The sequence below is a fragment of the Nomascus leucogenys genome, chromosome 7b (genome assembly GCF_006542625.1).
Source record: "Nomascus leucogenys isolate Asia chromosome 7b, Asia_NLE_v1, whole genome shotgun sequence".
Taxonomy (NCBI): domain Eukaryota; kingdom Metazoa; phylum Chordata; class Mammalia; order Primates; family Hylobatidae; genus Nomascus; species Nomascus leucogenys.
This window is the reverse complement of record NC_044387.1, coordinates 12,123,738-12,140,707: the sequence shown is the minus strand read 5'-3', so window position 1 is coordinate 12,140,707 and position 16,970 is coordinate 12,123,738. Positions and strand designations below refer to the sequence as shown.

The window sequence follows — 16,970 nt, the reverse complement described above, 5'->3', positions numbered from 1 at the left end:
GGCTCATAGCCATATAGATGTCATTTAAAGCCACGGGACTGGATGAGATCATTAAGGCAGAAGGTCTAGGTCGAAAGAAGAGGGCCAGGACCACTACCTGTAAAATGAGCCAATGACACCTACACCCACGGGGCTCTCGCGAGGTGTCACGTGAACGCACCCAGCGAGCCCTGGAACCAGGCAGAGAATCGCGGCAGCCCCGGGGGCGGGGCTTCCAGGGGGCGGGGTCATACGGGGGCGGGGCCGAGGGACCCAGCGGCCGCTCCTGGCCGGAGGGCGGCCGGGACGGTGACGTCACCGCATGACTGGGTTTTTATGAATGAAAGGAATCCTGTGAGTGAGTAATTCCGGGAAGCTCGCCTTACAACTCCGCGCGGCCTCGGCCCCCTGCGCCGCCCGCCCCACAACAAAACTCAGCGCAGCGCTCCCGGGCGCCCGGTTCAGAGCGACCTGCGGCTCAGAGCGGAGGGGGGACTGACCAGAGCGCGGGCCGGGACAGCGGCCGGGACAGCGGCGAGACGCGCGCGTGCGAGCTCGCCGGGCCAAGCGGGCCCAGAAGCGGGTGAGGAACGCGGGGCCAGGAGGACGGTGCGCGGGACCCCAAGGCGGCAGGGTTTCTGCGCCCCAGGACGCGCCTGGGGTGGGCGCCCGGGCCCGATCCGTCGGGGCTCCCGGGGCTCCATCGCCCGGACGGCTCGGGGCGGGGAGAAGGGAGCGGCCGTCCCGGGGACTGCGAGGACGGGGCCGAGGCCATCTCGGCGGAGTGGGGGTGGAGACGGGGCCCCTTCCCGGGGCGCGGGCGGGTAGGCGGCGGCGCCGGGAGGAAGGGGCAGCGCAGGCTGGCAATCTCCGCGTCCGCCCGGCGGGGGCGGGGGCGCTGTGCTCCTACGTGACTCGGTGGGAACAGGCCTTGGCCCGGCGCCCGCGGGCGGTGCGTGCGCGGTTTGTTTACCTCCGAGGGCAGGCGGGCGGGCGTGTGTTCCCTGGCGGGCGGCCTGGGTATCCTGCCCGGTGCGTGCGTGCGCTGTGTACCTCGGGGGGCGTGTGTGCGTGTGTTGTGCTTGTGTGTGCGTGTCCGCGCGCGCGCTCCCTGGGGCCTGTACACCAGCAGTGTGTACCTCGGAGAGGGCGTGCCCTGGGCCGGCCACCGGAGTAAACGCGGAACAAGGACCCGAGCGAAGGAAGAGGACCCGTGCGTCTTCGCACGGGGTCTGGGAATTCTGGCCCGGGCCGCCCCAGTCCTACTACCCAGGGCTGTCCGTCCCCCGCTCTCCCCGGAGTTTCCCAGGGCCTCCGCCACGTGACCCCAGTGTTTGTCTCCCGCCCCGAGCCGGCGCCCGCAGCCACAGGGTGGGGCCAAGGTATCAAAGACCCCACCCAGCTGAGCTGGGAGTGAGGGGTGTGAGCCACACCCGCTGGGCACCCTGGTGAATCTGGTAACAAAGTGAGTTGGAGCCCAGGTTCTTGTCCCCAGATTTTGGGGCTTCCTGGGGGAAGAACCAAGGTACTCTCGTTCATCCACAGGGTTGCCCATCCCCTCAGTCCCATGAGAACAGGAAGGGCCAGAAAACCTTGACTGCAAAGGTGCGGGGCAGGGAGAGGACCACAGGTTTTCTAGCTAGTCCAGGTTCTGGAGGCTGTACCTGCTAGGTCGTGGAGGATGGGGCGGAGCCGGTTTCCGCCCTCCTGGTAGTTTCAGTTCACAAGTGGGACTAGTGAGACTAGACTGACCTACAGCTGGACGCCGGAAGCTAGCTGAGGCTCTGAGCCAGCCGACAGACCCCGAGTCCTCACCCTGGGCCAGGCAGGGTCAGCAGGCAGTGGGGATAGGCCTCTGACTGCACGAAGGATTAATGAGTGAGGGGTGGGGCCTGACCTAGCCGCCACCCACCCACTCACCCAATAGCCCTGCAGAAAGCACCTGTTTTTCGTAGCTGCCTGCAGGATGGGCTGGGGGCTAGAGATTCCTTGGTCTTAATCCACCTTCCCCCTCCACCCACCCACGGGCTATGGAATCCTGGGAGGGGAGCAATTGAACTTGCTAGGGTGAGGAACCAATGATCCTTTGACTTTGGATCTTTGAACCCTGGGTGAGCTCTGCTACAGCAGCCAGGACCCTCAGTGTTCCCATCTACCGCTGGAACTAGGTAACAGCCAGGATGGCAGGATGGTGGGTAGAAGGGGGAAGCTCTGGAAGTCTCTGCAGACAGCGTATTTTCCAGGCGAATTGTGGAAGAGAAAGCAGAGCTGACAGCCCCATGCCAGGAGCTGGGGGTACCCAAGAGTAGGTGGGGTTTGAGTCAGGGGGGTTGGGGCCAGGAGCACAGGAACCAGACAGGCCCACCCTCAAAGCTGGGCAGGAAACATTCCAAAGTAGGGCCTGGGGTCAGGGGATGAGGGGAAGTGGCTGGTTGACTCAGTCCCAGATGGAAAGTTAGCATTGAGAGGCTTAACTTCCCATTGAATCACCCCTGGGCCCTGCACTGCCATTGGGCCCTTGTCCTGGACCAGATGCCAGGGATGAGATGAACAGACCAGATCCAGAGACTGCCCTCTGGGAGCTTACAGCTCAGCAGCGGACACAAAGTTGAAAAAAGATCCACAGAAGTAAATGCAAAACACAGCTGAGATGGGTGATGTGAGGGAGAAGTCACTGTGGTTTGAAAGTACATAACAGTGCTCTGACTTAGCCAAGGCAATCAAGGAAGGCTTCCCTGGGGAAGTGACTAGTGTGCTGAGTCTGACAGAGTGGTGGTTGTCTGTGAAGCCCTTGAAGGCAGGATTCACTTCAGGGTCTCCAGGGCCCAGCACAGAGCCTGGAACATAGTAGGTGCTTCTTGGATGTTTGCTGATTGAATGAATGAGCCCTGGATCCCTGTCCTCGAAGAGCTCCACAACACATGGAGAAAAAGGCCTGGGAACCCCAGAGAAACAGGAAGCCAGGGCAGGGGCTGGAGGAATCTTGAAGCAGTCTCCCAAAAGGGAGCAGATCCTTCAGGACTCAGGCAACTTCCTCCCTCACACACACAGGCATGCACTGCCCGCTTGTCCCTTTGGGAAACATTCAGGGATAGTAGAATTTGCTGTCTGTTCATTCATTTGTTAGCATATGATCCTGGGAGAGAGTGGACAGGAATATGGTTGAGGCCTGAGGACCCTACTATGTTGGCTTGCGGGGAGGCTGGCATTGCAGGGTTTTGAAATGGGCCAAGCACGGATAGGCCCGTGGGTTTGTGTCAGTAGTGATCCCTCTGACAGCTCTTGGGGGAGGATCAATGATGGGGATTGGAGACGGAGGGCAAGGCAAGAGGCTGGTGAGCAGGCGGCTGTGGTCATGGTCCAGATGAAAGAGGAAGTGGTCTGTGGCTGGCCAGGTGGAGAAGAGGGCTAGTCTGATAGTCTGATATACGTCTCATGCCCCCCCCACCCACAGGAAGCCTTCACCGCTTTCCTTTCCCTACCTCTATTCTGCTGGTGGTCTTGGAGCTCTGGGCCAGAATCTGAAACTCTAAACTGGAGACAGTCATTGTTGAAAGGTTAGGCTCAGAGGAGGTTTGGCATATTGGGAAAACTGAGGCCCAGAGAGAGGCAGTGCCATACCTGAAGCCACACAGCGAGTGTGAGAGGGTGCCTGAACTGGGGCTGGAACCCCAGGCTGTTGCTTCTCTGTGGTGCTTGGTTCTTCTAGCCTTGCTCCCCTTCCAGCAGGGAGGAGGCTCCAGCAGTGCTGGCTGCCAAGAGCTACGAAAACACATTTTTTCCCTCTGTCCTCACAGAGCGAGCAGAATGGCTCAGCAGCCAGAAAGGAGCCCATGCCAGCGGGTGGGCCTTCTACAGGACGTCTCTGGAGTGGACTGGTGGGGCCAGGGAGGGGGACGTTGGAGGGTTGTGGCTGCTGACTGGACAAGGCAGTTGTCAGTCCCTCAAGAGTCACCTCTCTCCTTATGCCTCCAGAAGGCGTCATGAACCTGCAGACCCTGGAGGTCAGCTCTGCTGGCTTCCAAGGGAAGAAGCCAGGGAGAGGTGGTGGTGGCCGGCATAGAAGAGAGAGGAGCCCTGGGTTCCAGTCCGCCACTGCTACCAAACAGTGGCTTGGTTGCCTCAGGTGCTGAACAGGGGATTGGATCAGCTACTATTTCTCAGGCCCAGGGTCAGCCAGCCTGGCAAAGGCAGAGGACCCAGGCCCCTTGGCAGCCCCTGGCCTGGGGTTGGCAGCGGAAAGCCTGAGGTTACCAGAAAGTTCCCCCTTCTTGTGACTTTCCCTCTGTGATTGCCTGACTTTGCTGAGCTAGGACATTCCTGGGCAAACGTGGGTGCCTCGGCTGACATCCAGGATGCGGTTGAGGGGGCTGAGGCTGGGACAGGAGGGCATGGAGGAGTGGGGGAAGAGCAGGTTCAAAACCTTCCTAGCACCTGAGGGTATTTACAATCACAGCCAGCTTCCGCTATTATCAAGGGTAGGTAATGGCTGATGGTTCCATCTCTCGGGCCTGGTCTGGAGGCAGTGTTGAGGATTCTAGGCTGTGTCCAAGCTCAGGAGAAAACAGTTCTGTGCTGAGAAAGACTCAGGGGCTGTGGCCTGCCTCACTGGGAATCGGTGCTGTGTGTGGTTAGTGGTGTCTCTGTTGCTTGTGGATAGTGGGGTGATGGTGAGATGAGGTGATCTTTCTTGCCTACGCCTCTTTTTCTTTTTGACGGAGTCTCGCTCTGTTGCCAGTGGCTTGTTCTCAGCTCACTGAAACCTCCACCTCCCGGGTTCATGCGATTCTCCAGCCTCAGCCTCCCAAGCAGCTGCGACTATAGGTGTGCGCCACCACACCCGGCTAATTTTTGCCTTTTTTTTTTTTTTTTTTTTTTTTTTTTTTTAGTAGAGACAGGATTTCACCATGTTGGCCAGGCTGTTCTTGAACTCCTGGCCTCAGATGATCTGCCCACCTTTGCCTCCCAAAGTGCTGGGATTACAGGCGTGAGCCACCACACCTGGCCTTGCCTAAGCCTCTTATATTCTACACACTAAGATTATTATGATCATTCCCACTTAGCAAGGAATCCAGGACTCAGGAAAAATGACTTGTGCATGAGGCCAGACTGTGCCTCTGAGGTTCTGTATCAGCCGCAGCACCCAATGGGCAGTTGATTAACTTGTGTGGGGAGAGGCTTCCCTTCTCCCATTGGGTCTTTCTGTGTGGCTCAGGTGGCTCAAGCATCACCGCATGTGCCAGCTCCCCAAACGGCTGGCAAGGGGGCCTGGATACTTAGCTGTAACTTGCAAATCATATCCCTAGCGGGCCCAACACAAATCCTGGAGAATCAGAGCTGGGGTGGCCTTGGAAACTGGCAAGTCCAGCTTCATCTTCACAGGGCTAGGGAAACAGGGCCCAGGGAGGTCGCCCTGCCAGGGCCACACAGGGAGGAGGTGTGTGGCTCCATGTGGACTCAGGCCTGAATTCTATTATTATTATTTATTTATTTATTTTTTTTTTTTTTGAGACGGAGTCTTGCTCTGTCGCCCAGGCTGGAGTGCAGTGGCGTAATCTCGGCTCACTGCAACCTCTGCCTCCCAGGTTCTAAGCGATTCTCCTGCCTCAGCCTCCTGAGTAGCTGGGACTACAGGTGTGTGCCACCAGGCCCAGCTAATTTTTTGTATTTTTAGTAGAGATGGGGTTTCACCGTGTTAGCCAGGATGGTCTCAATCTCCTGACCTCATGATCCACCCACCTCGGCCTCCAAAAGTGCTGGATTACAGGCGTGAGCCACCTTGCTTGGCCATCTTTTTTTTTTTTTTTTTTTTTTTTGAGACGGAGTCTCGCTCTGTCACCCAGGCTGGAGTGCAGTGGCGCGATCTCGGCTCACTGCAAGCTCCATCTGCGGATTCACGCCATTCTCCTGCCTCAGCCTCCCCAGTAGCTGGGACTACAGGCACCCACCACCACGCCCGGCTAATTTTTTTTTTTCTAAGAGGTGAGGTCTTGCTTTGTCACCCAGGGAGTGCAGTGGCAGGATCACAGCTCACTGCCGCCTTGAATTCCTGGGCTCAAGGGTTCCTCCTGCCTCAGCCTCCTGAGTAGCTGGGACTACAGGTGTGCACCACTGCACCCGGCTAATCTTATTTTTTGGAGATGGAGTCTAGCCATCTTGCCCAGGTTGGTCTTGAACTCTCAGGCTGAATTCTACCCCATGCTGGCTGTATGAGCCTGGACTACTCTGTTGCCCTCTCTGCGCATTACCTCAGGGTTGGGCGAACCAGGGAGGTGATGGTGTGAAGGGACCAGGTTTCAGTCCTGGGCCTTTGCAGATATTCATTCACACCTGTTGTGTGACTTTAGGCAAGTGATGCCCCTCTCTGGGTCTCTACCTCCCCTTGGGTAAAGTGAGGAGGCAGGACCTGATGGCCTCTAAGGGCCTTTCCTGCAGTTCCCTGTGTGACCCCAGCCAGCTGGGAGATGCTGAATCAGAGCGAGACCCCAATGCTGGCTACAGGCCTGACCCCTCCTGGACAGACAGCAATTCTAACCTCCCAGGTGCTCACAGACCTCTACAGTGTTTACCACTTGATTCCACCAAAACCCTGCGAGGCAGGTATTGTTCTGATCCTTTAGATGGGAAAGTGGAGACTCAGAGAGATGGAGCGGCTCACCCCAGGTCACACAGCCTGAGAAAACAGAGATGGGACTTAAACGCAAGCTTGACTCCCAATCCAGTCCTCCTTTCCCTGTTTCCCACACCCCGCCCTTGGGCCCAAAGTCACGTGGATGGGACCCCCTCGTGCTCTCTTCCCATTCGCCTAGCATCTGTACTGTCTCTGCCAACAGGCCCAAGGAAGCAGCTGGAGAGGAGGAAGAATTAGAGACAGGGCCAGGAGGTACTGAAATACGTTTCGGCTTGGAACTTGGTTTGGACAGTGACAAGCTGGGTGATGGCGTCAGAGACTCTGCCCATCCCCCCTTCCCCAGTTCCTGCTCCCTGCCAGGTCTTGAGATGGGTGGCCTCAAGCACCCAGAGCTGACTCAGCCTCTCTCTGTCTGGTGGAGAGACAGCAAGGAAATACAACCCATTACACACAGGGGTGGGGGTGCCTAACAAGTCCTAGGGATCAGGGAGGGCTTCCTGGAGGAGGAGGAGACGTCTATACCCAGGGCAGAAGGATGAGTAGGAGTCTGCCAAACAAAGTAGAGGGGAGTGAGGGGAGAGAAATGTCATGGGGTGGGAGGTGGCTCAGAGGCAAGAAAGCGCGGGTGGGAGGAAGTGAAAGAAATTCTGTGTGGCTGGAGCACAGAGTGGAGGTGGCAGTGGTGGGAAATGGGCGTGGGGCTGGACACACAGGGCCTGGGGTGCTGTGAGGGTGGGTCTGGACTCCGTCCTTAGGATAGTAGGGAACCATGGAAGGTTTTTTTTTGCTTGTTTGTTTTTGTTTGTTTGTTTTTGAGACGGAGTATCACTCTGTTGCCCAGGCTGGAGTGCAGTGGCGCGATCTCGGCTCACTGCATGCTCCGCCTCCCAGGTTCACGCCATTCTCCTGCCTCAGCCTCCTGAGAGCTGGGACTACAGGTGCCTGCCACCACGCCCGGCTAACTTTTTTTGTATTTTTTAGTAGAGACAGAGTTTCACCATGTTAGCCAGGATGGTCTCAATCTCCTTATCTTGTGATCCGCCCGCCTCAGCCTCCTAAAGTGCTGGGATTATAGGCATGAGCCACCGCGCCCAGCCCAACCATGGAAGGTTTTAATCTGGCTGGTAGCATGGTCAGATTCACGTGGTGCAAAGATTGTCTGGTTGCTGTGTGGGGATGAGCTGAGGCCAGCAGGGAGGCGTGCTGGGACCTCCCCAGGTGTGTATAGGGCGGTGACGGTGACCACTTAAGAGGCCTGCATTGGGTTGGACGTGGTGGCTCACACTTGTAATCCCGGCACTTCAGGAGGCCGAGGTAGATGGATCGCCTGAGGTTAAGAGTTCGAGACCAGCCTGACCAATATGGTGAAACTCTGTCTCTACTAAAAATACAAAAATTAGCTGGGCATGGTGGTGGGCACCTGTAGTCCCAGCTATTCAGGAGGCTGAGGCAGAGCGAATCGCTTGAACCCAGGAGGCGGAGGTTGCAGTGAGCTGAGATCCTGTCACTGCACTCCAGCCTGGGTGACAGAGCAAGACTCCATCTCAAAAAAAAAAAAAAAAAAAAAAGGCCTGCATTGAAGGGTAGGATCAGTGAGGCTGACATGTAAACGTCTCCAGATAGTGTCTGAAAGGTCAGGGTAGCCAGCAGATCTCATATGACTTTTCCAGGTAGGATGGGAGTGCACAGAGGCCCCCAAGGAGAGCTAGGTGGGCAGCCAGGGCCTGAGCCCCCTAGGATTTGGAGTGCTAGGCAGGGAAACTGAGGCCAGAGCCCAGGCTAAGCCGGCATGTTCAGCAGTGGAGGTTGCAGCTCAGGGGTCACCCCATGAAGCCACTGGTCTTCACCGTGGATCCGCACAGGGGTCTAAAGCTGCCTGGGTCCTGACCTGGCACTCTGGGTCCACCCAGCTACCCCCAGCGAAACCTGGGTGACTGCTAAGACTCTCCTGCTTAAGGGCCACAGTGGCTGCCCCTGTCAGGGGATCTCTGCAAGCACCAACTTCCTTCTGTCCCACTCCTTCGTTCCCTCTCAGCTGCCAGACCCCCTGACTGTGTGGGCCGGGAGGGGCTGGGGAGTTTCCTAAGAAGCCCCGGACTGTCCCCACCTCGGCCTGAGTCACACTGAGAACTCAGCAAGGATTCCTTGAGCATCTGCGAGGTGCCAGGCGCTGTTCTAGGCATGGGGGAGGCCACGGTGAATTAGGTACAAGCTCTGCCCTCATGGAGCTGGCATTCTAATCAGGGGGCTGGGAGGGACAGACACTGAACAAATACCCACCATATATGTGAGTGATGATAATTACACATGGGGAAACCTGAGGTGGGGAAGGGACACAGGAAGTGTGTGTGTGTGTGTGTGTGTGTGTGCTTGTGTGTGTGTGTATCAGGGGTTGCAAATTCTAAACTGAGTGAACATGAGATTTGAAGAGACCTCAGGAGGTGATGGAGCAAACTTTGTGGATATCTAGGGAACAAGGATGCCAGCAGAGGCCATGCGTGGTGGCTCATGCCTATAATCCCAACACTTTGGGAGGCAGAGGCAGGCAGATCGCTTGAGCCAAAGAGTTCAAGACCAGCCTGGGCAACATGATGAAACTCTGTACAAAAAGTACAAAAATTGGCCAGGCGTGGTAGCATACACCTATAGTTCCAGCTACTAGGGAGGCTGAGGTAGGAGGACCACTTGAGCCTGGAAATTTGAGGCTGCAATGAGCTGTGATCGTGTCACTGCACTCCAGCCTGTAACAGAGTGAGTGAGACCCTGTATAAAAAACAAAAACAAAAACAAAACAAAAATGCCAGCAGAGGGACCAGCCAGTGCAAAGGCCCTGGAGAGGAGCATGCATCCTGTGTTGAGGAACGGTGGGTGTGGCTGAGGCAGGGGAAACAAAAGGAAGCCAAGTAGGGCTGAGGTGGGAGAGGGATGCTGGGAAGCACTTTCTTTTTTTTTTTTTTTTTTTTCCAGACGGAGTCTCACTCTCACCCAGGCTGGAGTGCAGTGGCACAATCTTGGCTCACTGCAACCTCCACCTCCCGGGTTCAAGCAATTCTTTTGCCTCAGCCTCCCAAGTAGCTGGGACTACAGGCGCGTGCCACCACGCCCGGCTAATTTTCATATTTTTAGTAGAGCTGGGGTTTCACCATGTTGACCAGGCTGGTTTCGATCTCCTGACTTCATGATCCACCCGCCTTGGCCTCCCAAAGTGCTGGGATTACAGGCGTGAACCACTGCGCCCGGCCACTGGGGATCACTTTCTGCAGCACTTTGTGGGCCGTGGTGACGACTCTGGCTTTACTCCAGTGAGCCGTGGGAAGGTCCTGACAGAGGCATGACATGAGCTGACTTAACACAGCTACCTGTGTCACCCAGGGGGAAAGTGAGGCGCAGAAAGAGTGGCTGACCTACCAGAACCACACAACTAGAGAGCGAGACCACCCCCAAAAGGCCCCAGGTGTATCTGGCACCAAGGTCCATGTGCTTTCCATTTCTGCACCTTGTCCCCGGGAGACACCCCGGTCCTGCCAGAATGTGTCAGAGGCTGAGCCGACCTGTGAGGTCAACCCTGCAGACAGCTCAAGGAACCAGGGCTTGGACCCGGCTTTTGCCCTCTGCTGTCCACCAAACTGAGTAATGCTCTTTCCGATACGGCACGTGTTTATAGGATGCTACAGCTCAGATCACAGAGCATCTTCCTTTGTTTTCTATTTATTTATTTATTTATTATTTATTTATTTATTTTGAGATGGAGTCTCACTCTGTCACCCAGGCTCCCAGGCTGGAGTGCAGTGGTGCAATCTCAGCTCATTGTAACCTCCACCTCCCAGGTTTAAGCAATTCTCCTGCCTCAGCCTCTCGAATAGCTGGGACTACAGGAGCAAACCACCACGCCTGGCTAATTTTTGTATTTTTGGTAGAGACAGGGTTTCACCGTGTTGGCCAGGCTGGTCTCAAACTCCTGAACTCAGGTGATCTGCCCGCCTCAGCCTCCTCAAGTGCTGGGATTATAGGCGTGAGCCACCGTGCCCAGCCTATCTTCCTTTATTTTCCTTGGCTTCTTATCACTGCCCCCTCCCCTTGGAGACAGATGAGAAAACTCAGGTTCTCATGGCGGAGAACCTGAGAGGAATGGCAAAGTAGATCCTATCAGCTAGGGACACAGAGGACTGCTGCTTTAAAGGGGCCTTTGGGAGATGGTCCCCTTCTCCAGCCCAGAGCAATGACCACTGACCCTCTACGAGTTTTATTCACCTTTTTCTCCCCATTACCAAGTACATGTTTGGCAAAGAGCTCAATAAATAGTTGTTGAAGGAGCATGCGGCTGTCAGGCTTGTGGGAGGGGGGATTAGGAGATGAGAGGCCCTCATTGGTCTAGGGATGGCTGCCCCACCTGCCTATGGCATGCTGAGTTAGTGTGGGGCAGCCCCCAGGCGGTTGGGAAAACTTTCCCAAAACAGAGGTCTAGATGAAGGAGGCCTGGGGAGAGAGGGGACTGGCTGATGTTGTATCTTACGGGGTACCGGATGGGCTTTGTGAAAAGGCATTTACTGGTGCACATATGCTGTGTGTACTTTTCTGTATGTAGGTTATACTTTAAGAAAAGTTCTGAAAAGTCGGCCAGGCACAGTGGCTCACACCTGTCCAGCACTTTGGGAGGCCGAGGCGGGTGGATCACCTGAGGTCAGTAGTTCAAAACCAGCCTGGCCAACATGGCGAAACCCTGTCTCTAAAAATAAAAATAAACTAAAAATCAAAAAATTAGCTGGGCGTGGTGGCAGGCACCTGTAATCCCAGCTACTTGGGAGGCTGAGGCAGGAGAATCGCTTGAACCCGGGAGGCGGAGGTTGCAGTGAGCCGAGATCGCGCCACTGCACTCCAGCCTGGGTGACAGAGTGAGACTCTGTCTCAAAAAAAAAAAAAGAAACAGAAAGAAAAAGAAAAGTTCTGAAAAATCAAATCAAAGGCACATGTCCAAGCAGCATGTGGAAGAATGGTCAAGAGAGGGACATCTATTCATTTGGTGCACACTTACTGAACCATCTACTATATACCAGGCACTGATTTAGGCATATTGATGCTGTGGTGAGACAGGCAAGGCCTCTGCCTTCATGGGCTTCCATTTTGGTGGAGGAGGAGTGGGAAGGAGAAACAAATCATAGATGAGGAACCAAGTATGAGATATGCAGAAGAGGTGACTGTTACAAGGGTTAATAGGCGGGGTTATGTGATGTGACAGAAAGAGGCGTTTAGCCAGAATGGTCAAAGAGGACCTCTTGAGGAGGTGACATTGGGCAAAGACCTAAATGATGAGGAGTCACCATGGGGGGCTAACAGTAAAGAGAACAGCGTGTGCACAGCTTCCAAGGCTGGAAGGAGCCATTCAAGGAGGCCTGTGGACCAATGTGGAGAGAGGAAGGTGGCAGGTATGAATCAGTTCTAAGATAGCAGAGGCCTTGAATGGCAAGGTAGTGGGTTTGGATTTTATTCTAAGGGGAGAACAAAAACAAAACAGTGACTTTGACCTCCTTTCTACCCTAGGTCTGCAGCCCAGAGGGCACCTTCTGCAAACATGTCTGTGGATCCCCTATCCAGCAAAGCTCTAAAGGTGAGGAGGCAGCCTCTGTCAACCCAGTGAAGCCCTCCCTCCCTGCCCATGCAGAGCCTCCTCACCCCAACTTCCCCTTCTTTCCTGGAATCCCCTGGGTGGCTCAGCAGGCACCAGGCCTTCATGATGCCAAAGGGAAGGGCCACAGCCACGGGCTGGGACCAGGAGGCCTGGGCTCTGGTCACAGGCTGCATGTCCCCGGGGTAGGTCACTTCCCTCTCCAGGCCTCCCTCCCCATTGGGTCAATGTCCCCTGGGGCATTCAAAGGTGCTTTCCGGCCTGGGTTTCTCTGGCTGAGTCCAAGGCTTGGCGCTAGGTTAGAATTCAGGCTGAGCCCCGGGGTGGCCTCCTTTTGTGTCCCGATCCTAGTCTGGCCCGGTTTCCCCTTCCCGGATTCCTGCTCCCCTTCGGGGTTTTGGATCAAGTCCAGCCACCACCTCCACGGCTAAGGCGGTGAAAGAGGAACACCGGGGGTGGAGCGGGGTTGGGGGGGGCCCGTCCCCAGTCCCTGGGTCTCAGTTTCCTCATGCCCTCAGATCAAGCGAGAGCTGAGCGAGAACACGCCGCACCTGTCGGACGAGGCGCTGATGGGGCTGTCGGTGCGCGAGCTGAACCGGCACCTGCGCGGGCTCTCCGCCGAGGAGGTGACACGGCTTAAGCAGCGGCGCCGCACACTCAAAAACCGTGGCTACGCCGCCAGCTGCCGCGTGAAGCGCGTGTGCCAGAAGGAGGAGCTGCAGAAGCAGAAGTCGGAGCTGGAGCGCGAGGTGGACAAGCTGGCGCGCGAGAACGCCGCCATGCGCCTGGAGCTCGACGCGCTGCGCGGCAAGTGCGAGGCGCTGCAGGGCTTCGCGCGCTCCGTGGCCGCCGCCCGCGGGCCCGCCACGCTCGTGGCGCCGGCCAGCGTCATCACCATCGTCAAGTCCACCCCGGGCTCGGGGTCTGGCCCCGCCCCCGGCCCGGGCCCCGCCCACGGCCCGGGCCCCGCCCACGGCCCGGCCTCCTGCTCCTAGTGCCCGCCCCCGCCATGCCTCAGCCACGCCCCTCCGGCCCCAGCTCCCTCCCCAAAGTGCCTGAGCACCGCCTCTGTGCCCAGGTCCCATTTCTCTGCAGCACTGGCCCTTTGGTGCACACACATTCCCTCCGTGGGCCCTGTCTTCCTCTTGCAGCCCCCAAAACTGGGACCGAATGACCCTGGGAAGGGGAACTTTGGTAGGTTGGGGATGGGGCAGAGGTCTGGATCTGGGATCGCCCTTGGCTGAAAGTTTAGCCTTTTTAGATTGAGAGATATAGAGCCGGCTTAGAGAACAGCTGTTGGGGGAGAAGAGGGCACCCCTCATCTTGGAAACTGCTCTGATTGTGCCAATATGCCCTCCAAACCCATCCAGGATTCAGAGCTAGGTTTGGCTGTCTGTGACTTACAGGGCCGTCCTGCTGAGAAATTGCACTGAAGAGATGCCCCCGCCTCTGGTTGGGCCTGGGGGTGCCTGGCCTTCCGAAACTAAAAGAGTGGGTGGGAAGACTAGTGAAACCCAGTTCACAGATGGGGAAACAGGCCTGAGGTCACATTTCACTTAGTGGTTGTGTTGGGACCAAAACCTGGGTTTCCTCACTGCTGCCCTAAGATTCCAGCCATGGTTTTCAGGGGGACAGTGGACAGGGACTCAGAAACGTGGTGGGAGGGCCTCCCTGGCCTGGGAGACCGCTCTCTGCAAGGGAGGGGGAGAGAAGCAGAGGGAGAGAGAAGGTGACACGGATGGAAGAGTGGGAAGGAGCTGGCGTGGCTCAGCCCTGGGCTGTCCCCGCAGCCAGGGTGTCCGGGGGCTGGCCAGTCAGAGAAAGGGGGCCATGGACTGCTGTGGCAAATAGGGAGACAAGGAGACAGACCCTGCAGTCCTACTACAGTCTGGAGTGGGGTCTCAAGAAGAAGGGTCCCACCTCAACCCCTGTCAGTGTCCACTGTGGGGTGGGGGGCTGACCCCTGCCTTTGATTGTCATTCTCCTGGGAAGCCCAGCCTCAGTCCCTCCCCCAACACTGTCCACACTGCCCCTCCCCACTGTTTATTTATTGCACGGATCTAAGTTATTCTCCCCAGCCAGAGCCCGAGCTCCTGCTCCCTGGGAAAAGTGGCGTATGGCCCTGAGCTGGACTTTATATTTTATATCTGCAAATAAATCACATTTTATCTTATATTTAGGGAAAGCCGGAGAGCAACAACAAAAAATGTTTAAGCCGGGCGCGGTGGCTCACATCTGTAATCCCAGCACTTTGGGAGGCCAAGGAGGGGGATCGCTTGAGTCCAGGAGTTTGAGGCCAGCCTGGACAACATGGTGAAACCCCGTCTCTACAAAAAATACAAAAATTAGCCATGCGTGGTGGCTCATGCCTGTAGTCCCAGCTACTTGGGAGGCTGAGGCAGGAGGATCACTTAAGTCCAGAAGGCAGAGGTTGTAGTGAGCTGAGATCGCACGACTACACTCCAGCCTGGGCAACACAGCAAAATCCTGTCTCAAAAAAAAAGTTAAAAAATACTGCCCGGCTCCTAGAATTTATTTATTTCCTGACTTACAGCAAGCGAGTTATCGCCTTCTGTATTTTGTAGACTTTCTAAATAAAGTCAAATTCTTTTTCCACAGAGAATAAGTGTGTATCCTGGACTATGTTTTTTGGGGAGGGGTGTCTAAAATGGGGTTCTTTCAACCCCTTGGGGCTTCTGGTGGCGGAGAGGGCTAGTGCACATCACCAGCTATTGCACAGGGTATGAGGTGGAGGGGAGACGGCGACAGAGACCAGTGGTGCTAAAACTTCCACGCTTCCTTTTGGTTGCTTAGAGCACAGGAGCTCCTGGGAAGACAAAGCCATGAGCACGATGAAATTTAGGACTGGATTCTGGTGGAGCATGGTGGCTCACACCTGTAATCCCAGCACTCTGGGAGGCTGAAGCAAGAGGATCATTTGAGACTAGGAGTCCAAGACCAACCTGGGCAACATAGTGAGACCCCCATCTCTACAAAAAATAAAAAATAATTAGCTACGTGTGGTGGTACACATGCCTATTGTTCCAGCTACTGAAGAGGCTGAGGTGGGAGGATCACTTGAGGCCAAGAGTTTGAGACCAGCCTGGGCAACATAGCAGGACCCCCATCTCTACAAGAAATTTAAAAGAAAACAGGCCGGGCACGGTGGCTCACACCTGTAATCCCAGCACTTTGGGAGGCCGAGACAGCTGGATCATTTGAGGTCAGGAGTTCAAGACCAGCCTGACCAACATGGTGAAACCCCGTCTCTACTAAAAATACAAAAACAAAACAAACAAACAAAAAAAACACATAGCCGAGTGTGGTGGCGCATGTCTGTAGTCCCGGCTACTTGGGAAGTTGAGACGACAGAATCGCTTAAACCTGGGAAGCGGAGGTTGCAGTAAGCTGAGATCGTGCCACTGCACTCCAGCCTGGGTGACAGAGCAAGACTCCATCTCAAAAAAGAAAAGAAAAGAAAAGAAAACAATTAGCCAGTCATGGTGGTGTGGTTGAGCCCAGGAGTTTGAGGCTGCGGTGAGCTATGATTGCACCACTGCACAATCTAGGTGACAGAGACCCTGTCTCAAAAGAAATTTAGGGTTAAATTCCCCGGGCATCCCTTTAGTGAACAGACAGTCCCACCCAGAGAGGAAAAAACCCAGATTTCAGAGTAATTTTTCCAGCACTTTCACATTGAGGTCTGATTTTCTACAGCCAAGTAGAAACTATCTTCCCCATGTTTCGGAATGCCCAGGGAGGCAGGGAGAGTGGCTTCCCCAGCCCCTATCTGCAGGCCTAAACCATAACCCTGTGTCTTGTCCTAGGCCTCAAACTCACTAATTTCAACCCAATTTGCCAGCCCTTCTGGGGCACCTTGAAGAAGGAGTGGAGTGTACTGTGGTCTGTGGGTCACGGCAATTGGGGTTTGAATCTAGGTGTCTGTTCTCAGCTGTGGGATCTTTGGTACTTACTTGGTTTCTTACAGCCTCAGTTCACCCATCTGTAAAATGAAGATGCTATGGGGCATTATGTGTGAAAAACCCTGGAGACCTGTGGGGCTGCAAGTTTTAACATTCAAAACACACATTTACACTGGCATAGACTGAGGTGAGGCCAACTGTGTGGCTGGGTATGGGGCCGGCGGGGTAAGGGATCAGTTGGGCAAAGGTGCAGGATTTGAGTCCGGGAAAGGGCCAGATCGCGTAGGTAGGCCGCGTCCACGGGGCTTTCTCCCCTTCTCAGGTTGGGGCTCAGTGCTTTCCCTGCCAAGCCCATGACCCTGAAATGCTGAGCTCAGGCCTGCGGGAAAGGCAGCAGGAAGCTGCGGGAGGACGCAGGCTATTTACCCGCCTCGGGAGGCTGGCGGGAATTCCCCCACCCACACTGCATTCCTGAGTGCTCCCGTCAGCAGCAAGCCAGGCCCCGAGAAGGCATGCGGTACCAGAGAGGCCAGGCACTGTGTCCAGGGCCAGTGGCCCCCTACCCCAGGATCCCTGGCCCTGAGGGTCCCAGGGTGGAGGATAGTCCCAGAGACGCAGGAAGCTCGTCTGAAAGGGGGATCCCAGGAAATCCTGGGAGATGCCTGCAGGAGCAGGGCTGCCAGCATGTGGGCCCCATGGACCTGGTTGACCAAACAGGGAAGGAGCATCGACTGCCTGTGGCCCGGCCATCCTGGGGTGGGAGCTGGCTGGAGGTTGGGGAGACCCTTTGTCCAAGGGGGTCCTGGGCCTTGAC

General features: G+C 56.0%; 1 protein-coding gene across 3 annotated transcripts; it reads left to right on the top strand.

Annotated features, from left to right (window-relative positions):
* Positions 1-231: 231 nt before the first annotated feature.
* Positions 232-14,859, top strand: MAFF (MAF bZIP transcription factor F). Of its 3 annotated transcripts, none has more exons than XM_030815559.1 (3): positions 232-562; positions 12,149-12,215; positions 12,752-14,859. In XM_030815559.1, exons 2-3 carry the CDS (start codon positions 12,180-12,182, stop codon positions 13,226-13,228), a joined length of 513 nt encoding a protein of 170 aa, XP_030671419.1. In that variant the 5' UTR covers positions 232-562; positions 12,149-12,179; the 3' UTR covers positions 13,229-14,859. The 3 variants fall into 3 exon arrangements, with proteins under 3 accessions (XP_030671419.1, XP_030671421.1, XP_030671420.1); XM_030815561.1 differs by lacking the exon at positions 232-562 and adding an exon at positions 4,070-4,105; XM_030815560.1 differs by lacking the exon at positions 232-562 and adding an exon at positions 11,268-11,290.
* Positions 14,860-16,970: the final 2,111 nt, after the last annotated feature.